Genomic DNA, 27,494 nt, shown 5'->3' with positions numbered 1-27,494 from the left:
CCCGGCCCCCTCTCCCCCGGCCGCCCCTGCCCACGTCTCCCCGGGCCCCAGCCGCCAGGCCGAGGGGTGCTCGAGGTGGCCACATGGTCGCCGTTGGGGACCCGAACACTGCTCCTCTCTGGCACCATCACCGCCTTTTTGAGTAGTTTTGACGGTTCTGTATCAGAGCAGGCAAAGCCACCCCGAGGACGCTTTTTATTTACTAACTGGGGGCTGCGGCCAGAGAATTTTAGGGCGCGTCTCAACTCGGGTGGCAGACCTGAGACTCGAACCTGTGCCGCGTAGCCGACACAGGAGTCCTCGGATCAAGGGGCCGGGGGCGGGGCGGGGCTTCTAGCGCGCGGCCTCCTGGGAAGTGAAGTCCGCGGCCGCTCGCGCGCTGCCCCGCGGGAACCGTAGTCCGCCGGCTCGGGCCAGGCGCGCGGCAAGAGCAGACAGACGGCGCGCGGGACTACGCTTCCCGGCATGCCGCGCGCCGCCCGGCCCCCCGGCCCGGGCCTGTCCGGCCGCCCCGCCCCGCGGCCCCGGTCCGCCCCGTCCGGTGGGGCGACGAGCCGCATGGAGGCCGGCTGAGGAGCGCCGCCCTGCTTCGGTACGCCGCGCGGCACGGTCCTGGGGCGGGGGGCGGCGCGCGAGGGCCCCGGTGGGTCGGGGTCAGGTCGTGGTCGAGGTCGGGGGACCAGCCAGCCCCCAGCGTAGGGTCTCGGGCCAGGAGGATCAGCCCCGGCCTCCGAGGGGTGCGCGCGGGGCGGGGGGTCGACGGCAAGGGTCGAGAGGGCTCAAGGGCTCGAGTGGCGCACGCGGGGGGCGGGGCCGCGGGGCGGGGACCCGGGCCGGAGTCGGTCGGAGTCGGGGGCCGGGGGCGGAGTCGGTCGGAGCCGGGGGCCGGGGGCGGGGTCTGGCCTGAGCCGCCGTGGGGGGCGGAGGGGGGCGGTGGAGGGTCCACACCTCCCCAGGCGGCGGCTGCAGGGTCTCGGTGGAGACCCTGGGCGCTTCCTGCCCTACATGCTGGAGGCCTCTGCCCTTCAACCCGAGCAAGCACGGCTGCCATATGGGCAAAGTAGACCAAACTTCCAAGGCCTGTAGGTCTTTCCCTGCCTTGTTTCTGTGAAGCAGCTTTATTGAGACACAACTTAAATATGCCACAAAGTACCACAAAGTTCACCTATGCGGCTTTGCGAAACTATCCCGAGAAAGGAAGCGAAGGCACATGGAAAACGAGGAACTGGCCCAGAAGTCCTCGGCTGACTTTGGGCGTCAGGACAGCCTCTTCGGGAGACTGGGTGGTTTCCAGGTGGAATCCTCCTAGCTTTCGGGGTCCCCTGGAGAGGAAGCCGTCCAGGCCGCCCCCTTAGCACGCTCCCGTGCGGGCTCCTCTGACCCTGGGCCTCTGATCCTTTTGCTGCTGATGCCCCCTCATTGTGTAACTAGGAGGGAGCCCCGGCCTTGGGGTCAGCGGTCAGCCTTGCAGGACGGCGGTGATGCTGCGGTGTCTGAGGCTGCTGGGCAAAACTGCCAAGAGGGGGCCGGGCATGGTGGACAGACAGGCCCCTACACAGTACCCTGCGGTGGAGGTCAGTGTCGGGACCTAGCATTGGGCCGTGTCCAGGTTCCAGGGGGTCAGCCAGGTGTGCTGGACGAGGAGCCATTTAGGCGTCCAGCTCAGATGTGAATTGGCATGTGCCCTCCGCCCCAGTCCCGACCTTTGCCACACCTCCATAGAGCAGGGCCTGCCAGACCCAGGAGGGTCTCCAGTGGCCAAGGTGCCCAGGCTTCAGAAGTGGGGGTGTAGGGGGTAAGGGTCCTGGGCCACACGCTGCTGCCTCCCGGTTAGTCATTTCTCTCGTGGCCCGCTAGTCCGGCCGGTCTGGGACCCTTGGCTTTCTGGGCAGGCCTTGGGGGTTGCTCTTGGCCAGCAGTGAGAGGCCCGGCCAGGGCCTGGGAGGCAGGCTTTAGCTTCCTAATTTTTAAGGGGCGGTGAGGGAGAGAATGGCTGTCTCCGTCGCTCTTGGATCCTGACAAAATGCCACCAACAGGGGCTTCAGCAGCAGGCTGTTTTCTCAGTTCTGGAGGCGGAACGTTCAAGATCAGGTGCTGGCTGACTTGACCGCTGGTGAGGGCTCTCTTCCTGGCTTGCAGACAGCTGCCTTCTGCCGGGCCCTCTCGAGGCCGGCAGCGCCTGGCCCTCCTCTGCCCCGAAGGCTCTAACCCCGTCACAGGCCCGTCCTCATGACCTCACCTAACCCTGCTCATGTCCCCAAGTCCCCACCTTCTGATTTCACCCCACTGGGGTGAGGGCTTCAAAATACGAATTCGAGGGGGACACACTACGGTGCATGGCAGTGAGACCCAGGAGAGGGGACGGTGCCCGGGCTGGGCAGGTGGGAACCCAGGGCCTGCCGCCCACACCGTCTGGTGTCCTGGGGTCAGCCAGCAAACCGTTCTCTGGGCTCCCGCGAGCACCTTGCCGCGGCCCGGGGCTCCCCCTGCCCGGTGAGCGGGTGTGTGCTCTGGGGGGGGCCGGCCAGACGGGCCCTCCTGAGGCTGTCAGATTCCCTCAGGTTTGGCGTTTGTCTCCTGGAAGCATGTGTTCTCTGCTTCTGTCATCTGTGTGGAGCCGGCTGATGGGGGCGCCCTCTCCGTAGGCGAGTCTCCCGAAAGCAGGTGGCCCTGGGTTTTGTTCTGCCCTCCATCTTGGGGACAGGAGGCCACACTTCAGCAGAGGGAAGCCCACCGAGGTCTAGAGGGCACAGGCCAAGGTGCCATCTGAGGGTGGCATGCCGTGTGCCGACAGTGGAACGGCTGGGGGGCTGCCGACCACCCTGGCCCTGGCGGCGGGTCGAAGCGGCCTCTGCCCAAGGCCACGCAGTGCTGGGGGGGGCGGTCTGAGGTCTGGCCCCCCTGTGGCCGGCCCCCGCAGCACCGTTCCTGGCCGCTGGCCTGGTGTCTTCCCAGGCCCTGCTCCCTGGAGAGCCAGCTCCCCGCTGGGTGAGGGGACGGGGTGCCCGGATCTGGCAGGAGTGTCTGCTTTGTGCGAGCTCCACAAGGCCTCGGCTGGCAGGTAGGCGCTGGAGCCTGGCTTTAGGAGGCGGCGTGTTGCTCTCCCCGCCGGGGTGTCCGCCTGAGGCCCGCCGGTCTCCGCGGCGTGCAGGGGTGCCGAGAGCTTCCAGAATCACAGCCTGCGGCTGAGCAGAGGCAGAGCCCAGGTCCGGGGTCCTGTCGGCGTGGGTCCTTGGCTCCCCTCTGGGCAGGCGAGAGGGGCTCGGGTCCCCGCCTAAAGTCCGTGGAGATGTGCCACGGTGGGCAGGGCTGGGAGGAGGCCGGGTAACCCATGGGGGGCGCCGGGGCCCTGGCCGAGGATGCGGAAGCCGGATCGCCGGCAGAGGCACAGCTGTGACAGCATCAGAGGCGCTTTTTAGAAGCACGGGCTCTTGCCACCGAAGTGGCCTCGGCGGCTTTCCCGCTCCGCCCAGCCCGGCCCGGCCCAGGCCAGGCACCCGCCCCCCCCCCCCCCGGGAGGGTCCTGGTGGCCCAGGGGGTGGCCCAGCCATCCGGGGCCCAGCCGGTGGGGGGGGGGGCAAGGTGTCCCCAGCCTGTGGCCACGACCCGCGGGGGAGGGAGACGGAGGCAGGGTGGCCTCCCTCGTGCTGGCCGTCCCGGGTAGCCTCGGGGGCGCCGCAGGCTGAGGCAATGACAGGGCCAGCGCAGGAACCGAGAGGCGGGCGGGCCCCCCTCCGCCTCAGACACAGCTTCCTGTTTCCATTTCGGTCCGAGCCTTGCGTCAGGGCGGCGCGTTCCACCGTGAGGCCCAGCCAGCGGCTGCCCGCCGCCCGCCCGGGCAGGGCCTTTCCCGTCGGGGCTGCCGCTTCCCCAGCGGCGCCCTGCCCCCTGCAGAAGCCCCTCGCCAGCCCGGGCGCCCCTTCGGCCTGTGCCCGTCCTGCTCCCCGACCCTGATTCTTCCAGAAGGCTCAGCCGCCCTCGGCGGGGGGGGGGGGGCAGGGGGCACCACCCCGCCTCGGGCTGCGTGTCCAAGGCCTCTGCTCTCCCGGGCGGGAGCCCAGGGAGGGCCAGCACTGCCCGGGCACCCGCGGGGCTGGGAGCGGAGCCTGGGTTGGGCCGAGGTCACAGGGAACACAGGGGTGGGGACCCCGACGGCGTCTTCTGCGGATCTGACTACTCCTCCGTCCCTCTTGGGATGAAAGTTGCAGCGCGTCCAGCCCCAGCGAAACAAGTGAGCGGCTCCGCGGCCGCGTGGGGGCCCCAGGCGCCCAGCGACTGCTGCCGCTGCGCGTCCCGCAGGCTGCATCCCTCGGGCGGTGGGCTCCTGGCGGGCAGATGGGGGCTGAGACAAACCCCGTGGCACCGCTGAACCCAGATGCGAGTAGCTCCCGGCTCGGCAGTCTCCAGTCACTTGCCCATTCTCCAGTGGCCACCATGTTTTTTCCCTTTTTTTGCCTTTGCAGCGCTGCACCCGCAGCACATGGAGGTTTCCGGGCTTGGGGTCAAATCAGAGCTGCCCCCGCGCGGGATCCGAGCCGCATCTGCGACCAACACCACAGCTCACAGCAATGCCGGATCCTTAACCCACTGAACAAGACTGGGGATCGAACCCACGTCCTCGTGGATGCTAGTTGGGTTCTTCATTGCTGAGCCACGATGGGAACTCCAGCTCACCATTTTAACAGCTCTCTTGAGCCAGGCCTTGGCCTCTGCGGCTGAGCCTCCCAGTGCCCGCGGGTGCCAAGTGCCCTGTCCTTTGGAGGCAGGACCCAGCTGTAAACTGGACCGTGCATCCAGAGGTAGAACCAGAGGCTCCATTAGACTCCAGTTTGGATTTCCAGAGGCATCTCGGGGGGGGTTGGGCGAAGCGCGTGGGCAAACGCTGCTCTCCTGCCTGGTGGGAAGCGCCCGTGTCCAGACACGGCCCTGGCCGGCCCCGAACCCCCTTCGGCCCGGCGGCTCTGGGGGTCTCCGTGGCCCCTTGTCCCTGGCAGTCCTCCTTCTCTGGCGAGAACGGCCTTTCTGGGCTCGCCCGCCTGCCGCCCCTCTTTCGGAGCAGCAGGGTGAGGCTGACCCGCCAGCCGGGCTGTCTCAGTTCCTGGCCGCCCTTTTGCGAGTTTGTGTCTCTTTTCTCGAACCGGAAGTGGTAGTCTCGGTTCACAGAGCCACCCCCAGTCCGTCCCTCTGCTCCTCCTTGAGTCTGTGCCAACACCTGTGGCCACGCTGCTGGCGATAGGTGCTGTCCCTGCACGTGGTTCCTGCACGCGGACCCCCTCTGTCCGCTTGGTTTTTTCTTTTTAGGGAGTTTTGGAAACTGTTTTGTTCTAAAGTCAAAAAGGAAACATCCAGGTCTGGCAGCTGCCCGTGGGCGCTTCCTCCGCTGGGGGAGCGGGAAGGGCAGCCTGTCCTACTCTTGGGCGACCTGGGTGTCCCCTCTCCCCACCTTGGCCCGCACGGTGGCCAGGGGGCGAGGTCCTGCCCACGGTTCATTTGAGAAGACGGAGCCCCAGGCGCACACTGACCCCGTGTGTGGCCGGGGCTCCAGGTGAGGACACAGCGCCGGTGTCTCCTCAGGCTTCACCCTCTGGTGCCGGGAGCTGCCGCCCAGCCATGGAGGCGCAGGAGGAGCAGCCACCTCGCGAGGTCAGAGGCCTGGGCGGGGGCCGGGTGCTGGGCAGCTGCTCAGTGGACGTGGGCTTCCCGGGGTCCCCCAGCCTTTGCCCGGAACCTCACGTGGTGTCTCTCAGTGTCCCGGGCAGCCGCGTGGAGGGTGGAGAGGCCTCGGGCGGGGGGCTCACAGGCCCCCAGCATCCTGGGAGCTGACAGAGCAGCTCCCCAAGTCCCGGGTGGGCGCCCTCAACTCCACGCCCCCCTTCCCTCCAGGCTGACACGGAGCCCGTCGTGACCTCAGGGATTCCGGAGGTGGTGCCCAGGGCGCTTCGCGGAGACCCACAGAGCCTGTGTGCGTGCTCCCCAGGTCACTGCGCTGGGCAGGGCTCAGGCTGGGGGGCCCTAGCTGAGCAAGGGACCCTGGCTGGCCATGGGGTGCTGGGGGGACGCCTGAGCTCAGGTGGGGCGAGTGGGGGCTGCAGCAGAAGCCCCTGCTCAGGTTGGAAGGTGGGTGTTTCAGAGCCCCTGGGCCCCACACAGCTTCCCTGTCTCAGGCCCCTCGCAGCCTGGGGACTCCCAGGGGGGAGCGCAGTGCTCCCCAAGGCCCACGCGGGCCCTTTCCCCAGGGCGGGGCCTGGCTGGGCGCTTGGCCACATGTCACGGTGAGTGAGGACCAGTGGCTCGAGGCTGGACGGGACCCCTGTGTGCACCCGTGGCCCACTCGGTGCCCTGGGGTCCAGGCCACCAGTGCTGGCAACGTCCCTGAGCTGGGCCTTGCTGTCCCTGCAGCCGATGTGGATGCCTTCAACCTGCTGCTGGAGATGAAGCTGAAGAGGCGGCGAGAGCGGCCAGACCTGCCACGCACGGTGACCGAGCTGGTGGCCGAGGATGGCAGCCGGGTGTACGTGGTGGGCACAGCTCACTTCAGCGATGACAGCAAGAAGGACGTGGTGAAGGTGAGGCCGTCAGCCTGCCGGGACCTCGGCCTGGGCCCCACGAGCTCGCGCGCCTTCTCCCCTGCAGGACGGGCAGGCCTGTTTTGTAACTTCCCTTGTAGGAGCAGCGCGGTTTAGGCGCTGAGCTGCGGCCACAGCAGCCGCTGTGGGTGGCCGGGGTGGGGCTGCCGGCGCCGCGGCCCTGCCCGCAGCCCCAGGCGAGTGAGTGGGCGCGGCCTTTGCAGACCATCCGGGAGGTGCAGCCCGATGTGGTGGTGGTGGAGCTGTGCCAGTACCGCGTGTCCATGCTGAAGATGGACGAGCGCACGCTGCTGCGGGAGGCCCGGGAGGTCAGCCTGGAGAAGCTGCAGCAGGCCGTGAGGCAGGTGTGCCGCCGGGCCCCGATGTGCCGCCGGGCCCCGACGTGCCGAGGCGCCCAGCCCCCGGGGCCTGTCTGGTCCAGGACCTGCGGTCCTGGCGCCTGGGACAGGGATGGGGTTCAGACGCGGGGGGCGGGGGGGGGGGTGCCAGTGCAGGACAGGAGTTGGCCCGGGGCCCGAGGACCCCGGCGTGCTGGGGGGGGCGGGGGCGCGGCTCTCAGTGTGTCGTCGGGCCCAGGTGCCAGCCCAGAGCCTTGACCCGCACTGTGTCCTCTCCGCGGGGGCCCTTGCACTGACAGGGGTCCCCAGAAGGTGCGGGCAGAGGACCCGAGGGCTGCGCTGGAGGAGAGGTGGGCCCGCTGGGGGGGGGGACGCTGTCGGGAGGGCCAGGAGGAGCCTCGGGGCGTCCACTGTGGGTGAGGTGCTCGCTGGGAGGCCCTGCTGGGCGTCCGCTGGGTGCCCCCCACCCCCGGGCACTGACCCCCCCCCCCGCCCCCCCAGAACGGGGTCATGTCCGGGCTCATGCAGATGCTGCTGCTGAAGGTGTCGGCCCACATCACGGAGCAGCTGGGCATGGCCCCGGGCGGCGAGTTCAGGGAGGCGTTCAAGGAGGTGCGCCCGGGCCCGGCCGGGGGGGCGGGGGGGGGTGGGGGCGGCTGCCCCGGGCCCGAGGCCTCTCCCCCCCCCCCCCCCGACCCCCACCCCGCCAACACGCGGCCTCTGCCCAGGCCAGCAAGGTGCCTTTCTGCAAGTTCCACCTGGGCGACCGGCCCATCCCCGTCACCTTCAAGAGGGCCATCGCGGCGCTGTCCTTCTGGCAGAAGGTCAAGCTGGCCTGGGGCCTGTGCTTCCTGTCGGACCCCATCAGGTAGGGCCCCTCGCGCCCTCCCCGCCCCTCCGCCGGTGCCCCCCCGCCCCGCCCCCGGGCTGGCAGCGCGCCCCTCTGCCCGCAGCAAGGACGACGTGGAGCGCTGCAAGCAGAAGGACCTGCTGGAGCAGATGATGGCGGAGATGATCGGCGAGTTCCCCGACCTGCACCGCACCATCGTGTCCGAGCGCGACGTCTACCTGACCTACATGCTGAGGCAGGCGGCCCGCCGCCTGGAGCTGCCGCGCGCCTCTGACGGTGAGGCCGGCGGCGGCGGCGGGCTCGCTGGGGCCGGGCGGGCGGGCAGGCGGGCGGGCAGCCGGGAGGGAGCTGACACGTGCCCCCCCCGCCCCCCCCCCCGCCGCAGCGGAGCCCAGGAAGTGCGTGCCCTCCGTGGTGGTGGGCGTCGTGGGCATGGGCCACGTCCCCGGCATCGAGAAGAACTGGACCACCGACCTCAACATCCAGGAGATCATGACGTGAGTGCACCTGCCTGTCCCTCGCCGCCGCCCCCCCCCCCAGGACAGCGGGGCTGGGGGGCGGGTCCCGCGCCCCCCGTCCCCGAGCCAGGCCCAGCCCGTTCTCCCTCCCCAGCGTCCCCCCGCCGTCCGTCTCCGGCAGAGTGGCCCGGCTGGCCCTGAAGGCCACCTTCCTGGGCCTCCTGGGCTACAGCCTGTACTGGATGGGGCGCCGCGCCGCCAGCCTGGTCCTGGCCCTGCCCGCCGCCCAGCACTGCCTGCAGAGGGCGGCCGGGGCCTGGCCGCACAAGTAGGAAGGACGGAGGGAGCCGCCGCGTCCGAGGGCTGCTGAGGGGTGCGGGGCCGCCGCCGAGGAGCTCCTGGGGGCCGTCCCCAGGGGGGTCCAGGCCCGCCTGCCCTCCCTCCCGAGCCCAAATAAAGAATCATTGAACCGTCTGAGCTCAGGCCTCACAGCAGCCCCTCCGCCCCCACCCTGCAGGCCCTTAGGAGGTTCACGGGCGGCGGCAGGTCAAGCCGGCGGGGGCTCCCCTCGGGCCTCCCTCCCTCACTGTGCCTTCTCTCCGCCGGGCGGGGGGCCCTTGCTCTGGGTGCTGGGCCGGTGCTGGGAAGGGCAGCCCGGCCCACGAGGCCCTTGGTGGGGCTCCCGGGGGCGTCCCCCCCCCACCAAAGGGCGGCTTGGCCGAGCTTGGCGGCCCCGGACTTTGCCAGCAAGGGCTCTGCCTGCAGAGATTATGTGTTTTTGGCCGTTAAAGATGTCTGAACCTTTTTTACTCAGGTAATTTTTAACTTAAACTGAAGCAAATGTCAGGAAACACTAGCCTTAAATCCAGTTGGGACAGGGAGTCTCATCCCGAGAAGGGGGGGAAGGGGGGCGCATGGGGAGGGTCGGCTTCGGCGCTGGGAAGCCAGGCCAGCCTCCAGACGCAGCCCTGCCCGCTGCCCCTGGCCACCTGCCGCCAGCAGGGCTCCAGGGCTGCCGCCGGCTCAACTGTGAGCTTGCAGGCCGGGGACCTCGAACCTGCGCCTTGTGCATCTGGAGGAGGGTCCTGGGATCCCACCGACCCTCAGGGGATAGAAGCAAGGGCCCGCCAGCTGGCACGGGAACCCCCTTGGGGCGGGAGACAGGCCCAGGGCCTAGCTGACCCCATGCAGCCCCTGCGCCTGGTCGTCACCCGTCTGCGAAGTCCCTTGGTCACCTGTTTACAGCGTAGCATCTGTGCACCCCGTCTGGGGCCCAGGGCCATGTTTGATGGTGTTTGTGTTGACTCCATGTCTGACTAAATCAGGTGAAACCCACGGCCGTGAGCTGGGCCGAGGAGCCTCGAGCTGGGCCGTGTCCTTCCTGTCATCCACCCACGTGTACGTGTCCCTCAGAGCTGAAATAAAATCTAATTTTGGAAGCCTGTTATGTGACGTGTAGAAATGGCAGCCAAGGGCGTTCCCGTCGTGGCGCAGTGGTTGACGAATCCGACTAGGAACCATGAGGTTGCGGGTTCGGTCCCTGCCCTTGCTCAGAGGGTTGAGGATCCGGCGTTGCCGTGAGCTGTGGTGTAGGTTGCAGACGCGGCTCGGATCCCGCGTGGCTGTGGCTGTGGTGTAGGCCAGTGGCTACAGCTCCGATTTGACCCCTAGCCTGGGAACCTCCATATGCCGCGGGAGCGGCCCAACAAATAGCAAAAAAAAAAGACAAAAAGAAAAAAAGAAATGGCAGCCAAGTGACAAGGAAGGCTGGGGAGAGGCAGCGGGTGATGGGGCCCGGCTGGGCGTCAGGAGGGTGGTGGCGCCCTGCCCTGCCTTCCCATCCATACCCTCGGGCTCCCCGCATCTCTCCCCGCAGCTCGGGTCTGCCCAGAAAGACTTCAGGGAGGAGTTCCCATCGTGGCACAGTGGAAACGAATCCAACGAGGAACCATGAGGTTGCGGGTGCGATCCCTGGCCTCGCTCAGTGGGTTAAGGATCCGGCGTTGCCATGAGCTGTGGTGTGGGTCGCAGTCGCGGCGGCTCGGATCCCGCATTGCTGTGGCTGTGGTGTAGGCGGGCAGCTGCAGCTCCAGTTTTGCCCCCAGCCTAGGAACCTCCATATGCCGCAGGTGCAGCCCTAAGAGGCAAAAAAAAAAAAAAAGACGTCAAGGAGCAGGGGAGGTGGGCTGGGGGGGTAGGGGGGGTAGTGTGGGCCGCGTGAGAGGCTAGTGGGGGGGTGGGGTCTGCCCCCAGGAAGCCGGAAGCATGGTTGTCTGCCCCGAGCTGTGTCTCCTGCTTCCTTCTGCCCTGGGCCAGCTCTGAGGTGCAGCCCGGAAGGCCAGTAAAAGCGGCTGGGGGGCTCCCAGGGCTACCAAGTCCCCCCACCCCAGCCAGGGTCTTCCCTCCACCGTCCAGGGGGTGCTGCGGGAATGAACCCCAAGATCTGGCCAGGTGTGGGGGGACGGAAGGGCCAGGTAGACTTGGCCGTGTAGCCTCCGACGGGTCGCCCACAGGTCTGCCCCCTGCGAACCTCACTCCTGAGGAGGTTCCCCCCGGTCCGGGGCACCTGCCCCAAACGGCCTGGAGGAGGGGCAGAGACATACCTGCCTGACCCCTGTCAGCGGGGGGTCAGCTGGGCAGGGGGAGGGGGCGGGGAAGCCCAGGCGGAGCGTCCGAGGGCAGCAGGTGAGGTCTGCATTGGACCCAGGGAGAGGTGGCGTCCGGGGACAGTGAGAGGACTTGGGGGGTCTGGCGGAGGGGCCCACACACAACAGCCGCTGACAGAAGAGGAGAGGCCTGAGGGCGACGGCGGCCGCCTGTTTGCCTAAACCATCTGCTAAGTTGTCCGGGGCCCTTCTCAGGGCCCCTCCTGGAGCCCGTCTCGTGCAGGGAGGGGCTGCTGGGTGGAGGCGGGGGGCGGGCCCCTCCCAGCGGCGGGGGTTGCATGCAGAAAGCCTCTGTCTGCATCCCTCTGGCAGGGAGGACGGAGGAGTTGCTGTCCAGGTGGCAAGGGAAGGGCCCGGCCAGGGGCCCGGAGTCCATCGTCAGACTCAGGCGGGACAGAGGCCGTCCCTGAGGTCCGCCCCGGAGCAGGAAAGGGCGGGGAGGGGGGGGGGGGACCTGACGGCTGCCTCGAAGGGGGAGGGGTGGTGAAGAAGGACACTGGGTCACAATTACAGGACAAAGCAGCAGGTCAAAGGAAGCCGCCTGCCCGAGGCCTGGGGAGTTACTTTGCACCATCGCCCCCACTGGGACGTATCGCAACACAAGTTCGTGTCACGCGGACAAGCAGAAGAAAACGAGGTTTCGCTTCTTCATCCGTAAGACGCGCCTAGGAGGGAGGGGACCGGGAGGGGCGTGGGTCCACCCGGGCACTGCCAGCGCTGGAGGCAGCCCACATGACGGCCCCGAGCCCAGGTTCCCTGTGCCACGCAGAGGACTCTGCTTGGACAGTGACTCAGGTCGAGACAGGCAGGGAGAGGCCACTGGGTCTTCAGAGCTGCTGGCAGGAGACAGACAGGCTTCGGCTCGGGAGGAAGGAGGCTGTGCTGCCCGCGGGCAGAGGGCCCGTGCAGTCGGGGCCCCAGGGCCTTGGAGTCTGGAACTTCAATTCCCGATTCCCGCAGAGAACAAGGCAGGACAGCAGGAGGCGGCAGGGCACTGCCAGCAGGTGGCAGACCTGAGCCTGGCTGCCCCACAACCAGAGGGTCACCACTGGCTGGGGCTGGAGCACTTGGGCCTGACTCCCAGGCTGCCCTGTGCCCGGCGCGGATGGCGGGCCTGACCCGCGGGACATGGACAACCGCACCCCGTGGGTCCACTCTGGCAGCTTCCTCGTGGACAAGGAGCCGGAGCTGTTTTACCTGCTCAGCCTCAGCCCCAGCGGGTAGGGACGGCAGGGGAGTGTCTGGGATGGCAGGGCTCTCACCTGCCGCCTCCCTGCCCCCAAGCATCCCGCTTTGCTGGCATGCTTCCCAGGCTAGGGACCCCAACTCCCCTGCCCACAGCCCAGCCTCCACCCTGGGGGGCATGATGCGGGTGCCGCGCAAGGGGCTTTCGGGGCCACACAGAGATCGGGAGGGCTGCAGCTTCAGCATGCTGGATGGGCCCACGAGCCTGGTCACTCAGACACCGGATGGTGCCACAGCAACGGCAGCCAGGCTGCCCTCGATGCACCATGGCCAGAGCACGCAGGGGGCCCACCCAGCCTGCCTCGGGCCACCGACGGACAGCTGCGGGCCGGCCCTGTGCTCCAGGGTGCTGCATGTTTGCATCCCGTCCTGCAAGGCCTAGGCCTGCGTCCATGGGTGGCACAGCCGCGATGCCGAGCCTGGCTGACCACTAGGTTGTCTTTGCCAGGAGGGGCCGGGAAGGGGTGGAGCTCAGCTCCCACCAGTCCGGGCCACATGGGCCCTGTTCTGCCAGCAGCACCCGCTCACATGAGGGACCCAGGGAGGCCCCGGAGGCCACGCAGCCCAACAGTCAGGCCAGAGGCAAGGTTGGCCCTCCCTTGCTGCCCCTCCCATGCTGATGTGCTGGGACCCTGGGAACCCACCCGAGGCCCCTCTGCTGTAAGCTCAGCAAGGGCAGCCAGCAGGGCACAGAGCCTGGCACCCATGGGCTCTCAAAAACCCGTCGCGCCAGATTCAAGAGTATGAGCAGGATAGTGGGGCGAGGAGGCGAGGAAATGGGACAGGAGGGCCTGGGCCTGGTGGAGAGGAAAGGGTGACACCAGGCTCAGGCTAGGTCTCCTGGGCAGTTAGGAAGGAGCCTGGGAACAGGGGACTCTGCCAGCAGGCAGGTGGGGAGGACCCAGGTGGGCCCAGGCGGAAGAGAGTGGTCAGGCTGCAGGAGGGAGGGGCTCCAGGGGGCCAGGCCCCCACCAGGGCCTCACCGCACTGTCCCCCTTGTCTGTGTGCACCCCCCCCCCCCCCCCCGCCGCACGCCCCTGGCAGAAAGTAGGCTCGTTGTTCATCTCAGAGAGGACGACCTCGAGCTGGAGGGTGGAGGGTCTCCCCGACGTCACAAGCCAGCAGGGGCAGAGGCGGTTGGCACTGTGGCCCCAGGGGAAAGGCCCCAGGGGTCCTTGAGGTCAGGTGTGGGGGGGGAGGTGCTGGAATAGAGGCGCCCCAGCTGGTGGGGGGGTTGAGAGGGAGGGGGTCTCAGGTTTTACTCTGGACCCAGGTGGGCAGGGACTTGGGAACCCCTCCAAGGACAGTTCTCCTTCCGCACATCAGCGGGGTCACCTGGGGGAGGCGCCCAGGCTTATCTGAACTGAGCCGGGAGTCATTCTTCGACCCCTGAGCCCAACTCCTCACCTGGGGGCCGGCCCTTCAAGGCCAGGCTCGGCCCTCCCCACCCTGCACCCTCCCTGCCTCCTGGGCAGCTCGGGGGCGGGGGGGAGGGGGGGGGTTCTCTGGGCCAGGTGCTGTTCTGGGGGAACTGGTGCCCAGATCAGCAAAGCTCCTGCCTTCCAGAGTATGGGAGAGAAAAAGACACACAAGAAACAGGAAGATAAGGTAATGAGCTCATTTCAGAGAAGTGCAAGGAACAACACGGGTGACAGGAGGCAAGGCAGGGTGGCATGTGAGGAATGAAACTCCAAGTGAGTCAGGAGCACAGCAAAGACCTGCACTAGGGCAGCGCCTGGCTGGGAGGCTGGCAGGCCCTCGGCCTGGGCCTGGCCCCCAACGGCCCCACCAACCCTCGGCACTGGGTGGACAAACTGTCCCCTTTCCTTCCTGTCCTGTGGCAGCGAGCCAAGGACGATCCAGGGCTAGACCTCCCCACAGCGTGGGCCGAGGCTGACTGTGGCTTCACCTCGGCGTTGGGGGCACCCTGGAGGTCCACTGCGGACGTCACTCGGCACAGCCACAGGCCCAGAGGACTCCGCCTGGACTGGTCGATGCCTCCCGAGGCGGACCTCGAGGGCCCTGCCGGCTGTGGGAGGCCCAGTTCCCACCGCACACTCCAGCCTTCAGACACAGCCGGGCGGACCGGGACTGAGCCCACCCCAGACCTCGCATTTCCGGAGCCGAGACTGGCGCGGAACTAGACAGGGCGTGACCAATCAGAGCCAGGCTTTCTGCGGGCACGGCCCCAGCGATTGGACAGCGGGCGCGGCCCCGCCGAGAGAACAGCGGGAGCGGGGCGGGGCTTCCGGTCGGGGCAGAGGGGCTTCCGCCGGCGCGGCGCCCTGAATGGCAGTGCTCAGGGCCGCGCTCGGGGCTCCTTTCGCGGCCGCCCGCGCCCGGCCGCCGCCCCTCGGCCGCCGCCCGCCGCCCGCGCCCTGCTCCGCCCTGGCCGGCGCCATGGAGCCCGCGCCGCACTGGTTGGTGGGGCTGCGCTTCGACAACCGCGCCCTACGCGCGCTGCCCGTGGAGACGCCGCCGCCCGGCCCCGAAGGCGCCCCGTCCGCGCCGCGGCCCGTGCCCGGCGCCTGCTTCAGCCGCGTGCGGCCCGCGCCCCTGCGCCAGCCGCGCGTCGTGGCGCTGTCGGAGCCCGCGCTGGCGCTGCTGGGCCTGGGCGCGCCGCCCGCCGACGCCGACGCCCGCGAGGCGCGCGAGGCCGAGGCCGCGCTCTTCTTCAGCGGCAACGCGCTGCTGCCGGGCTCCGAGCCCGCCGCGCACTGCTACTGCGGCCACCAGTTCGGCCAGTTCGCCGGGCAGCTGGGAGACGGCGCCGCCATGTACCTGGGCGAGGTGTGCACTGCGGCGGGCGAGCGCTGGGAGCTGCAGCTCAAGGGCGCCGGCCCCACGCCCTTCTCCAGGTGTGTGCGGGGGGGAGTGCCCGTGCCCGTGCCCGGGGAGCCGTCCTCCCCGGAGGCGAGGTTGGGCGTGAACGGTGTGACCCGGCTTGTAGAGCGTGCGGGGTAGCGGCCCGTAGCCGAAGGAACGGCTTGTGCGAAGGCCCTGCGGCCGGGACAGGAGGACCGGCAGGGGTGCTGTGGCTCCCGGGCCCCTGCCCGCTCAGCCTGGCGCGGTGGGGGAATGGCCAGGCCGAGCCTCTAACCCCACAGCGCTGGCAGCTGCCCAGGCCGCTTTCCTGAACTGTCCAAGGACTTTGGACTTGGTTCTGCAGGTCACACACTCGCGTTTACCGCGTGCCCAGCCTCGCTGCGGTGCTTGAGCAGCACAGGGCTTCCTCTAATAGCTGACCGGGCAGCCAGCTTCCGCCCAGCACCCTTAGCCTCAGCATGTCCCTTCGCAGGTGACTCCTGTGTAGCCAGTACCCTGGACGGGGACAGACCCGTCCCAGGGGTCGCTCTCCCAAGCACAGGCTTCCAAGCACTTGGGGCCAGCCCTGCTGTGACCCCACAGTGAGGTGGGCAGTGTCACATGCCCGTCTGGGCGCCCTGCCATGCTTGTCTTGTACTCTGCTGGCTGTTTGGTCTTTTCCACTCTGGAGCTCATATATTTAGCTCACATTGGTTAAATGCTTGTTGAGTGGCCCAAAGAATTACACCTAACTTGGCATCTTATGGTGGAAAAAATCCTGCGGGCGGTCTCTTCTCTGCCGGCCCCATGCCCTCCCTCCGGGGGAGCTGCACCTGTCTCCCACCCCCACCCCCAGCAGCCCCACCTCAGAGCTGCAGCTTAACCGCTTCTTCCCCAGTCTTGACACTTTTCTGTCTTTGAAAGTCCCTGCGTTCAGCCCTGGGCCAACTGGTGGGCTGATGGACCAAAGCCTCTCACCCCAGGCCTGCCCGTTGTATGAACCTCTTAAACTTCATGTGTTCACTCGGCTAATTTATTTTTGCAAGCTATAAAAAGACATTTTTGTGAGAGTACCTGCTGTTGGAAGTTGCTTTTTATATTTGAAGACTTGAATTTTAAGTCCGTGTTTCCAGACCTGAGGTCCTTTGAAAGAAAGGCGCTGTTTGGCCCTTATCAGGTTTGTGTCCACCCACCACCCCCAATGTTTCCTGGGGTCCCCAGCTTCAGCAAGACTTCAGACTAACATCTGAAGTGGCTGTGAGTGGCTTAGGGCCAGCAGCTGCTGGAGCCCCCAGGCTTGGGTTTGGGGGTGGGCAGGTGGCTTGTTGCCTCTGCCTGTGGCCGCAGCAGGGGTTTCAGGACGGCCACCCCAGCGGGTGCAGGAGAGCCTTCCTCAGCTGGGTCTACCCCTGCAGTCTGGCTGGGACGCGGGCACCCGGGGGAGGGGCTGCTGTCTCCCGGCCTTTCCGCTCTGTGGGCAGGGCTGCGCCGGGCCCTTTAACCCTTGCTGTGTAATCTTCCCTTCCGGTTGCTGCTTTGGGCACCTTGCCCTGGGCAGAAAGGTAGGCTGCTGGTTTTCAGGGGCACTTTTACCAGATTCAGGGTTAGCTTGGGCACAGCATGAAGCTCAGCTAGGCTGAGAGATTCCCAGAATAGAGCGAGGATGGGACGTTGGAGGCAGGCTTGCAGACGAGACAGAGGAAGAGGCGCATGGCATGTGGCTGCGGACTGAGGCAGGAACCGTCACCCCGCCGAGCTTTGGGAGGGTGGGGGGTGCTAGAGAGGCACCACTGGGTCTGTCCGCACCAGGGAGGCCTGCAGCGGTCTTACCGGCGTCCCTGGTCCTGCCACAAGGCTAGGCCCCAGGCTCACACTGGGCCCTGGTCTGGCCTCTTCCCCACCAAGGATGTGGGCGGAGGTGGGTGCAGCCCAGGGTCCTCCCCTCAGGCTCAGCGTGGTTCCACAAGGCTTTGTTCTCCCCTAGAGCATTTTCTAGACGGTTCTTGCCTGGGAGGCTGCTGGGACATCTGACTTTGCAGAAGGCGGGCACGCAAGAGGACCGTGGAGTAAAATATATAAGATGACAAGGAACCACCCCCCCAACCTAGAATTCTGTACCCTCTGAAATTACCCCTCAGAAGTGAGAGAGAGAGAGACTTTCTCCAAACAAAAATCAAGGGGCTTTGGTACTAACAGGCCTGCCTGCAAAAAACGTTACAGTTATTTATAGAGAATGAAAACTAGGTAGGGCGGGGGGGGGGGGGGGGGGGGGTTCCCGGGAACCAAAGGAAGGGCAGGTAAAAGTAAGACCTGTGCTTCTCTGGTCTTAACTGATACACAGGTAACAGTTTGTTTAAGATGATAGGAGTTCCTGCAGTGGCTCAGTGGTGAATGAATCCGACTGGGAACCATGAGGTTGCGGGTTCGATCCCTGGCCTTGCTCAGCGGGTTAAGGATCCGGCATTGCTGTGAGCTGTGGTGTAGGTTGCAAATGCGGCTCGGATCCCGTGTTGCTGTGGCTCTGGCGTAGGCTGGCGGCTACAGCGCCGATTCTACCCCTAGCCTGGGAACCTCCTTATGCCGTGGGAGCAGCCCTAGAAAAGGCAAAAAGACCAAAAAAAAAAAAAATTAATACTATAAAATGATAGTAGCAGGAGTTCCCACTGTGGTGCACCAGGACCAGTGGCATCTCTGGAGCCCTGGGACACAGGTCCGATCCACGTCCCTGCACAGTGGGTTAAGGATCTGATGTGGCTGCAGCTGCAACATAGGTGTCACAGTTGTGGCTCAGATCTGATCCCTGCCCCAGGAACTCCACGTGCCCCAGGGCAGCCAAAAAAGGGGGATTAAAAAAAAGGTAACCATGAAAAACAAAAATAAAAAAAGGGAACAGTCCATCTGACCATGTTGCTTATGTGTCAGTGAAATCATCGAGGCAGTGGCGTAAAGGACGGGGGGTCAGGATGACCTGTGAGCATGCAGCACCGGCCCTGTAGTGTTACGGAGAAGTAGACCTGGACTAGTTGTGAGTGTCTGTTACAAACGCTGCAGCAGCCATGTTTATATATTTATTTCTGCTTTTTAGGGCGGCACCTGCGGCATATAGTGATTCCCAGGCCAGGGGTTGAATCGGAGCTGCAGCTGCCGGCCTACACCACAGCCACAGCAATGCAGGATCCAAGCTGTGTCTGCAACCTGCACCACAGCTACAGCAACACCAGATACTCAACCCACTGAGTAAGGCCAGGGGTCAAACCCACGTCCTCATGGACACTAATTGGGTTCATTTCCACTGAGCCATGATGGGAACGCCCTAGGGCAACCATCCTTTAAGGAGTGAAAAAGAGGGGCTCCCGTCATGGCAAAGCAGAAATGAATCCGACTAGGAACCATGAGTGCACATCGCTCTCTGAACCCTCTCTGCCAGCCTGGCTTCAGGTGTGTCAACACGGTGGCTCTGACACATGCCAGAGGAACCCGCTCATCTGTGGGCGCAGCTACCATGCCAGCCAGGACGGGACCAAGTGTGTGGACATGAACGAGTGTGAGACGGGCGTGCACCAGTGCAGTGAGACCCAGGTGTGCCACAACCTCCCCAGCTCCTACCTCTGCAACTGCAAGGCTGGCTTCCAGCGGGCCGCCTTCGGCCGGACCTGCATTGCTGTGAGCTATGATGTAGGTTGCAGACGCGGCCCGGACCCTGTGTTGCTCTGGCTGTGGTGTAGGCCGGCGGCTGTAGCTCTGATTCCATCCCTAGCCTGGGAACCTCCAAATGCCACAGGTGCGGTCCTAAAAAGCAAGAAAAAAAAGAATCAACGGTCTCATCAGATAAATTTTCTAAGACATAAAGAATACTTTTTGGACTTTACACGTGGCTCGGCAGGTTAAGGACCCAGCATTGTCACTGCAGTGGCATGGATTCGATCCTCGGCCTGGGAAGTTTCTCATGCTGCAGGCCTAGCCAAAAATAACGGTAATGACAATAATGGGTATTTAGTGTAAAAAGCAAAAGTTCAGGTCATTCCAAGCTGCCCTAGGGACTCTGAGGCTCTCCCCTGCCTGCAGATAATGCCCTGTGTGTATGTTGTCATGAGAGTGTTTTTATAAAGGACGTTTCATAAGCACGGAATCGTCGATTGGTAAGTGTGTGTGTGACACTGGCAATGGGCCAGGCCTTGTTTTTTTGTTGTTTCTGGTCACGCGTGCAGCACGTGCAAGTTCCTGGTCCGAGGATGTAACCTGAGCCACAGCAGGGACCTCCCAGAACACTTCCTTTTTTTCTTTTTTTTTTTTTTTGTCTTTTAAGCCCACACCCTCAGCATATGTAAGTTCCCAGGCGAGGGGTCAGATCCGAGCTGCATCTGCAGCCCACACCGCAGCTCACGGCACTGCCGGATCACGGAGCAAGGCCAGCGACGGCACGCGTCTCTTCACGGATCCTAGTCGGTTCATTAGCGCTGAGCTGTGACAGGAACGCCCCAGAACAGACGCTGCGGCGATGCCGAGCTGCTCATGGGTGGTTTTTAGAAGGCCTGGGGTGCTTTCTAAAAGTCTCCTGTTGGCCGCACCTCGGCGTTGAGCGGACGCCTGGCCAGCAGTGACCTCTGTGTTGGACCCCAGACAGGCCGACGGCCGCAAAGTGCTGCGCTCCAGCATCCGCGAGTTCCTGTGCAGCGAGGCCATGTTCCACCTGGGCATCCCCACCACGCGGGCCGGGGCCTGCGTCGTGTCCCAGTCCACCGTGGTGCGGGACGTGCTCTACGACGGCAACCCCAGGCCCGAGAAGTGTGCGGTCGTGCTGCGCATCGCCCCCACGTTCCTCAGGTAACGGCCCTGCCCTTGTCTCCAGGGACCTCCTGAGCAGGTCCTCACCGCAGGGAGGCCTCTGCCCCCCCCCAACCCCGTGCAGCTGAGCCGGGCGGGGCCTCGGGCTGCATAAAAAGCACCAAGGAACCGGCCTCCTTTGGAGTCACTGGAAGAGCGGCAGTGACACTGGAGGTGGCCCTCTCCTTCTCGCCCCCCTGGGCTGACCAGCATGCTCCTGGCTGCTGCCTCTGGGGGGGGCCCGGTGGGCCTCCCTCGATGCCACCGCGCTGTCTGGCATCGAGCATCTTGGTACTGAACCTGGCCTCTTCCGGAGTAGCAGGGGTGGCCTTGCAGTTCTCCCATCCTGGGGCGCAGGCTGATCCAGGCCAGCCCTGTGCATCAGCTGTCCCCTGGCTGGTCCCCCGGTGCCTGCCAGCCACCATGCCTGAGACCGACAGTCCTGGCTTTCTGTTGTCCCCTGGGAGTGGGAGGAGCCTGGGCAGGAGCTGGCCTCTTCCCAGGAGGCCGGGGCCGGCTTGTCACGGCAGCTCTGTGGCATCCGGACCAGACCATCTTGGCCTCAGGGCCATTCTTGTAGGGTGTCAAGTGGCACTGCCGGTAGCAAGCCCAGTTGTGACAACCAACATGCCGTCCCCTGGGGGGTTGGTCGCCCCACTGCAGGATGCCAGCGACCGCGAGGCCCTCTGTGGGGGGAGGATGGCATGGAGCCCCTCGCCCCTGAAGGGCAGCGTGGTGGTCCTGGCCCACAGTCCCCAGGAAGTGCCCGGGTCTTTCTGCGTCACTGAAAGACCACTGCCGGTGTGTTTGTTTGAATCAGGTGTCCGTTCCGCTCGGCTGTGAGGGCCAGCAGCTTCCTCCTCCTTCGTTCGCAAGCGGGGACGCCACGTCTAACCTGGTGAAACACGGGTCTCCCCCCAGGTTCGGCTCCTTCGAGATCTTCAAGCCGGCAGACGAGCTGACGGGGCGCGCGGGCCCCAGCGTCGGCAGGAACGACATCCGCGTGCAGATGCTCGACTACGTCATCAGCTCTTTTTACCCCGAAATCCAGGCCGCCCACGCCGGCGACAGTGTGCAGAGGCACGCCGCCTTCTTCCGGGAGGTGGGTGTGGGCTGTGTGCCCCCGGCCAGCCGGCCGGCCTGCCTGCCGGGAGGGCCTGGTGGACGCAGGCGACCCTGCTCCTCGGTCACCACGCAGTGGCCTGGGCGGGGCCAGCCAGGGTCAGGGCTCCTGGAACAGACCCACGACTGCTGTCCGAGCAGCATCGACAGGCCCGGGTGCTGCGCAGAGAGTTGTGGCGGGAAGGACTCGGTCGGGTGGGAGTCGGTGCCAGTGGGGCTGGTCCCTCCCAACCCCCGTGACGTGGCCCCCCAGCCTCTCAGTTTGGGGGAGACCCTGACTTTCCTGGCTCCCGGCCGGGGGTCACCGCGGCACTCTGGACCTGCACGCCCGACCGTGCTTCAGCCGTCTTTCCCGTGGGCAGTGACCGGGGACGCTGGGGGCTCGGCTCTTAGCCGAGGCGGGTGGTCCAGGCACCCCCGGAAGCCTGGGGGGAGCTGTTCCACTCTGGGAGCGTCCGCAGGCTCGTGTGAGGCGTGGTGTGCGGGGCCAGTGTCTGTGGGCCTGCAGTTGGTAGGCATCCGAGCTGCACAGGGCCCTGCGCCCAGGCAGGGGAAGAGGCAGGCTGGCAGCGGGACCCTGGGCACAGCAGCTGGGACCTGGGGCAGGCATGCTGAGAATGTGGTGACCTCGTCTCCCTGTCGTCCTGCTGGGCCTGAGTCAAGGGAATGCCAGGGGTCTCTCATTTTCCTGCTTTGGATAAAAGCCCAGATCGTGTCTAGAAAAGAGGCAGACATGACATTCCTGTTGTGGCTCCATGAGGACTCAGGTTCGACCCCTGGCATCGCTCAGTGGGTCAGGGAGGTGTGGCCATGAGCTGAGGTGTGGGTGGCAGACAAGGCTATAGGCCTGCAGTGCAGCTCTGATGCCACCCCTAGCTGGGAACCTGCACAGGCCATGCAGCCTAAAGAGCAAAAAAAAAAAAGGTAGGTGGTGTGAGGATGAGAGCGCCACACAAACGGACCACCCCACGTGCTCTTTCTCCTTCTTCAGGATTCTTGGGTGTTCTCCCCTCAGCTGAGCGTTGGCTGAGATGATAGGACTCCGGGTCAGGCCCCTTGGGAGTCGCTGTGGCGCAGGCCGTGGGGGGGGGCACCCCGATGGGGGGTGGGCAGCGGGGAGCAGCCGGTGGCCGGCCTGTTGCAGGTGACACGGCGCACGGCCCAGCTGGTGGCCGAGTGGCAGTGCGTGGGCTTCTGCCACGGCGTGCTCAACACGGACAACATGAGCGTCGCGGGGCTCACCATCGACTACGGGCCCTTCGGCTTCCTGGACAGGTGAGCGTGCCCACTGCCCGCCGGGGTCCCCGGCGATGGGGAGCACGTGCAGGTGCGCGGCTGCTTTGGTTAATGTCTGGCTCGGCGTTTAATCCTCAGCAGCGCCTGGCCGGCCCTTCCCAGCTCAGGAGCCCCTGGAAGGGGCTGAGCAAAGCAGCTTACAAAGCACCCTCTGCTCCCGGCTGGAAAGTGGACCGAGGGGCACAGGCAGGCGAGGGCGCAGCACCAGCATGAGGCGGGGGACATCCAGGCCCTTGACCTGAGCCTGTGCACGGACAGGGCAGGAGCGCAGTGGCCACCTGCCTCTGTACACCTGGGCCCGCACCATCTCTCTCCCCGTGTGGCAGGTATGACCCTGACCATGTGTGCAATGCCTCCGACACCGCCGGGCGCTATGCGTACAGCAAGCAGCCCGAGGTGTGCAAGTGGAACCTGCAGAAGCTGGCCGAGGCCCTGGACCCCGCGCTGCCCCTGGAGCTGGGTGAGGCCATCCTGGCGGAGGAGTTTGATGCTGAGTTCCGCAGGTACTACCTGCAGAAGATGCGGAAGAAGCTGGGCCTTGTGTGGGCTGAGCTGGAGGAGGACGGCGCCCTGGTGGCCAAGCTCCTGGAGACCATGCACCTGACAGGTGAGTGTGGCCAGGGCACACAGGCTGCGCTGTGCTGAAACAGACGTCGCATGGAAGTGACCCTCCAGCCACCTCCGTGTACAGCTCAGCAGCATTAAGCACCCTCACCTTGCTGTACCCATCTCGCCACTGTCACCTCCTCCCAAGCTGACACTGCCCGTTGAGCACTAACTTCCCAGCTCCTGGTACCTCTGGGCTGCTTTCTAAGACCACAGCTCCTCCAGGGACCTCACACACGTGGGACTCAGTATTTGTCCTTGTGCCCGGCTGGCCCCACTCAGCATGGCGTCTTCTGTGATGCTCATCCATGCCAGGACGTGTCACGTGTCAGGAGGCTCTTCCTTTTCAGGCCGCACAGTCTTTGTGGCTGGGCTGCCTTTTGCTCTTCCGTTGTCTCGGACACGTGGGCTGTGCCACGTCGAGCTACTGTGACTAGTGTTGCTGCGAAAGCCGAGGTGCCAGGACACGTTTGGGTCCGTTTGCCAGCCTTTGAGGGCTGCACCCAGGATGTAAGTGTGGCTTTCCTGGCGGCTCCGGCTCCGAGGGCTGGAGCTCTTCACTAGAAGCAGTCGCTGGGTGGTGGTGCCCTTCCTGCTCTTGGGGAAGAGCGGTCTTTCCCAGGCGTGTGATGGGAGCCGTGGGCTGGTTCCTAGGTGGCTTTTCTCCAGCTGAGGGTTTCCTCCTGCCCGTAGTTGGATGTTTTACACTTCGCATCAGCTGAGGTGAGCGTGTGGGTCCGCTTCCTCATTCACACCGTCGTGAGGCTGGAGGGTGGGGGTCAGGGGGCCGTCTCCTGGCTGTGTCCTCACAGCCGAGTGGGGAGCTGGGGCACGAAGCCCATCACGCGGGCTCCACTCTGGTGACCTGCCTCCCAAAGGCCCCACCTCCAGATACCCTCACACTGGGGACTGGGGACCTGGGTTTCAACGCGTGGATTTGGGCGGGGGACACGCGTGTTCCTTTCGTGTGCGTTCCACTCGTGCGCTCCGGGGTAAGTCTTCTTGGTCCTTTCAGTGTTTCCTCGAGGGTTCTCACGTCCGTCCTCAGGAGGGTGCTGCTCTGTGGTTTTCTCTTCTCGGGGGATCTCTGTCTGGCTTTGGTGTGGAGGCAGCGCTGGTTGCTGCGAAGGATTGGTATTCATTCTTCCTCTTTTTCTTCTTTTGCCACACCTGTGGCCTGTTAGTCCCTGGACCAGGGATCAAACCTGCGCCACAGCAGCGACGCTGGATCCTTAACCCACTGAACCACACGGAACTCCGTTTCTTCTTTCAGTGGTCGGTAGAATTTACCAGTGCCGCGCTCTGGTCCTCATGTTTCCGTGTTGGGAAGCTTTTACTTCATTGCTTTTTGCTGTGGGAATATTTAGATTTTCTATTTCTTCTTGAGTCAGTTTTGTAATTTACGTGTTTCTCTCTAAATCGTTGTTCATAGTTTTAGTCTTTTATTTCCATATAATCAGTAGTGACATCCCCACTTTTATCGCTTTTAGTTATTTGTGTCTTTTCTCTGTCAGTGTAGCTGAAAGTTTGTTAAATTTACTGATTTTTTAAAAGAACCAACTTTGGTTTCATTTATTTTCCTCTTGTTTTTGTTCTCTTTCAGCTAACCCTGCTCTAATCTTACTTCCTTTCTGCTATCTTTGGTCTTATTTTGTTCTTTTTCTAGTCACTTGGGTGTAAGACTAGGTTATTGATTTGAAATCTTTTTTTTTTTTTTTCCTCTCTTTGGCTGTGACCATGGCATGTGGCAGTTCCTGGGCCCAAGCCACTACAGTGATGACACTGTGTCCTTAGCCCACTGTGCCACCAGCGAGCTCTCGAAATCTTTTTCTAAAATTGCGGAATTCCGGAGTTCCCGTCGTGGCGCAGTGGTTAACAAATCTAAGAACCATGAGGTTGCGGGTTCGATCCCTGCCCTTGCTCAGTGGGTTAACGATCCGGCGTTGCCATGAGCTGTGGTGTAGGTCGCAGACGCGGCTCGGACCCTGCGTTGCTGTGGCTCTGGCGTAGGCCGGTGGCTACAGCTCCGATTCGACCCCTAGCCTGGGGACATCCACATGCCGCGGGAGCGGCCCAAGAAATGTCCCTCATGGCTGCAGAGGACACGCATCGTCTAAAGGATCAAAACTTATTTCAGGGCCTAAGACATGCTGGCCTGGAGGATGTGTGCCTGAAGGGCTGGGGGGCCTTGTGACGCTCCGTCTTGACGGTGACAGTGCTGGTGACACGAACTCCAGCTTAGGAGACTCTCCTGCATCTTACTGTAGTCGGATCGTGGGTTGGTTTGCTTGCTTTGCTGGTGCCCACGACCTGCAAAAGTTCCCAGGCCAAGGATCAAATGTGTACCATAGCAGCAACCCGAGCTGCTGCAGGGACAATGCCAGGTCCCGAACCCGCTGCACCACCAGGGAGCGCCTAGGCCGCGGTTCTCATCCCTTCTGCCCACTTCTCCTGTTTTTTCTGTTTGACAGTTGGTTTGTTTTTTAGGTCCGCGCTGTACTTACCCGTTTCATAGAACGAGAAACTGGGGCTCAGAGGCCGTAAGGGACGGAGCGATTTGCCCGGTTCAGGACGGGGACTGAGCTGGGTGGAGACGGAGAACAGGCTGGAGAGGGGTCGGGAGTCCCTGGCCTGAGGCCGAGGACGGCCCTCACGTGTTGGACGACGTGGGGTCGCTGGTGACGGGCCGGGGATGGTGCCCTGAGCAGCCGTGTGTTCCAGGTGCCGACTTCACCAACACCTTCTACTTGCTGAGCTCCTTCCCGGCTGGGCCGGAGTCTCCGGACCTGGCTGAGTTCCTGGCTACGCTGACCGCACAGTGTGCCTCCCTGGAGGAGCTGAGGCTTGCCTTCCGGCCCCAGATGGATCCCCGGTGGGTGCTCGGTCTGGCTTCCCGGGGACGTCTCCTGAGGAATACTTAGAACGAAGCATGTGTGTGGGAGGTGTGTGCGTGTGGGAGAATGCGGGGCCCAGGCGGCCCCTCAGCCCCCAGGAATGGGGTGGTCTGTCTTTGTGGCACTGAGAGGAGACCCCCTGGTCAGGGGAAAGGACAGTGATGCTGACACTGGAATGGGGAGGCCAGGTAGCACAGGCGGGGGCACAGTCTCTGCTCTGGGGGTGTGTCCCAGGAAGAGCCGGGCGTGGACTCTCTTTCCAGCCAGACCCAGTTCTTTGCACCATCAGGTCGACAGGGAGCAACCTGCGCTCACAGCCCATCACCAGTTCCACGGCCAGACGGGAATCCAATGTGGGGAGTGGGCTGAGGGCTGGCAGGTCCTATTGAACGTGAAGCCGGTGAAACTGGCAAAAGGGGCGTCAGGGGCTGCCTTCCCTGCACCAGCCCCCAATCCCCCCCCCCGCCCCCAGAGGTGGAGGAGGACCCAGCCTTGTGGTCACTAGGGGAGGAGCCCACAGCAGTGACCTTCTCCCAGAGGGCGTTGGCGCTGGGCTGGGATGTAGGCGGGTGCCCAGCAGTAGGGAGACAGGCTGGGGTAGGTAGGCTGCCTGGGTCAGCCTGCAGCATCCGTGTGCGTCACACGGACGGGCTGCTGCAGGGCAGGGGTGCACAGCTGGCAGTTGCCCTGTGTCCGCTTGTCTATTGGGTCTGGGGGCCCTCACACGTCCGCTCTGCACAGGCAGCTCTCCATGATGCTCATGCTGGCACAGTCGAACCCGCAGCTCCTGGCGCTCATTGGAACACGGGCCAGCCTCACGCGGGAGCTGGAGCGCGTGGAGCAGCAGTCACGGCTGGAACACCTAAGCCAGGAAGAGCTGCACAGCAGGAACAGGAGCCACTGGGCAGACTGGCTCCGCGACTACAAGTGAGGCCCGGGGTGGGTCTGACGCCCACGCAGGGAGCCAGTGGGGGCTGGGGCGGGGCCGACACCCACGCAGGGAGCCAATGGGTTATAACGGTGGAGGGAGCCAGCGGGCTTGGGTGTGATTCCAGAGCCCGGCTGGAGAAGGACAGGGAGGGCGCTGAAGACGCCGCCACCGCCACCTGGCAGGCTGAGCACGTGCACGTCATGCATGCCAACAACCCCAAATACGTCCTGAGGAACTACATTGCGCAGAACGCCATCGAGGCCGCCGAGAACGGCGACTTCTCAGAGGCAAGCACCCCGCCTGCCCGCCTTTCCCGCTGCGCGCAAGTGTGGGGAGCTGGCCCAACACCCACTTGCTCTCCTCTAGGTGCGGCGGGTGCTGAAGCTGCTGGAGACCCCTTATCACAGGGAGGGGGAGGCCACCGAGCCTGGGGAGCCTGAGGAGGCCGAGGGGCGGCTCTCCTACAGCAGCAAACCTCCGCTCTGGGCAGCAGAACTGTGCGTGACATGATCCTCGTAACCGCCTTGGAGGCCCCTTCCCAGGGAGGCCCCGAGGCCGGAGTCCTCGAGTCCACGAGGCGGCGCCCCCCCAACCCGTCTCTCATGACGCCAGAGACGTCCAGTCGGGATCTGACCCGTCTCTGTCTGATGCCGACTCGGCAGCGCAGCCCAGCCCCGCGCTCGCGCTCCCCGACATGCTGCTTTGCACAAGGCCAGCTCGGCAGAGGGGCCCAGTGGGTTGACACGCAGCCCGCGCCCACCTCGCCAGCCTAGGCAGGGAGACGCCGCTCCCAATAAACCAGCCGCTTCCTCGGATCCCTCCGTGTGGTCCTTCTGCTCCCGCCCTGGCCCCAGGATCAGCCCAGGAGAGAG

The 27,494-nt window shown here is 64.8% G+C and overlaps 2 protein-coding genes across 14 annotated transcripts; both read left to right on the top strand.

Moving 5' to 3' along the window:
* The first annotated feature begins 510 nt into the window (after window positions 1-510).
* Window positions 511-9,680, top strand: TRABD (TraB domain containing). Of its 11 annotated transcripts, none has more exons than XM_047785921.1 (12): window positions 518-592; window positions 1,432-1,574; window positions 5,575-5,643; window positions 5,884-5,962; window positions 6,400-6,566; window positions 6,791-6,931; window positions 7,225-7,275; window positions 7,427-7,537; window positions 7,654-7,793; window positions 7,879-8,051; window positions 8,161-8,272; window positions 8,388-9,680. In XM_047785921.1, exons 2-12 carry the CDS (start codon window positions 1,482-1,484, stop codon window positions 8,563-8,565), a joined length of 1,314 nt encoding a protein of 437 aa, XP_047641877.1. In that variant the 5' UTR covers window positions 518-592; window positions 1,432-1,481; the 3' UTR covers window positions 8,566-9,680. The 11 variants fall into 11 exon arrangements, with proteins under 11 accessions (XP_047641883.1, XP_047641877.1, XP_047641879.1 ...); XM_047785923.1 differs by having other exon boundaries at window positions 5,884-5,977; window positions 7,454-7,537; XM_047785920.1 differs by having other exon boundaries at window positions 5,884-5,977.
* Window positions 9,681-11,167: 1,487 nt separating this feature from the next.
* On the top strand, window positions 11,168-27,437 carry SELENOO (selenoprotein O). Of its 3 annotated transcripts, XM_047785914.1 has the most exons (9): window positions 14,419-15,002; window positions 19,570-19,773; window positions 20,695-20,875; window positions 22,040-22,170; window positions 22,518-22,798; window positions 25,519-25,669; window positions 26,433-26,618; window positions 26,747-26,909; window positions 26,989-27,437. In XM_047785914.1, the coding sequence occupies exons 1-9, from the start codon at window positions 14,434-14,436 to the stop codon at window positions 27,139-27,141; spliced, it is 2,019 nt and encodes a 672-aa protein (XP_047641870.1). In that variant the 5' UTR covers window positions 14,419-14,433; the 3' UTR covers window positions 27,142-27,437. The 3 variants fall into 3 exon arrangements, with proteins under 3 accessions (XP_047641871.1, XP_047641870.1, XP_047641872.1); XM_047785916.1 differs by lacking the exons at window positions 26,747-26,909; window positions 26,989-27,437 and having other exon boundaries at window positions 26,437-26,580; XM_047785915.1 differs by lacking the exons at window positions 22,040-22,170; window positions 22,518-22,798; window positions 25,519-25,669; ... (1 more) ...; window positions 26,747-26,909; window positions 26,989-27,437 and adding exons at window positions 11,168-11,310; window positions 11,413-11,553 and having other exon boundaries at window positions 13,989-15,002; window positions 20,695-22,031.
* Window positions 27,438-27,494: the final 57 nt, after the last annotated feature.

Source organism: Phacochoerus africanus, chromosome 7, assembly GCF_016906955.1.
Source record: "Phacochoerus africanus isolate WHEZ1 chromosome 7, ROS_Pafr_v1, whole genome shotgun sequence".
Taxonomy (NCBI): domain Eukaryota; kingdom Metazoa; phylum Chordata; class Mammalia; order Artiodactyla; family Suidae; genus Phacochoerus; species Phacochoerus africanus.
This window is presented reverse-complemented; position numbering and strand designations above follow the sequence as displayed.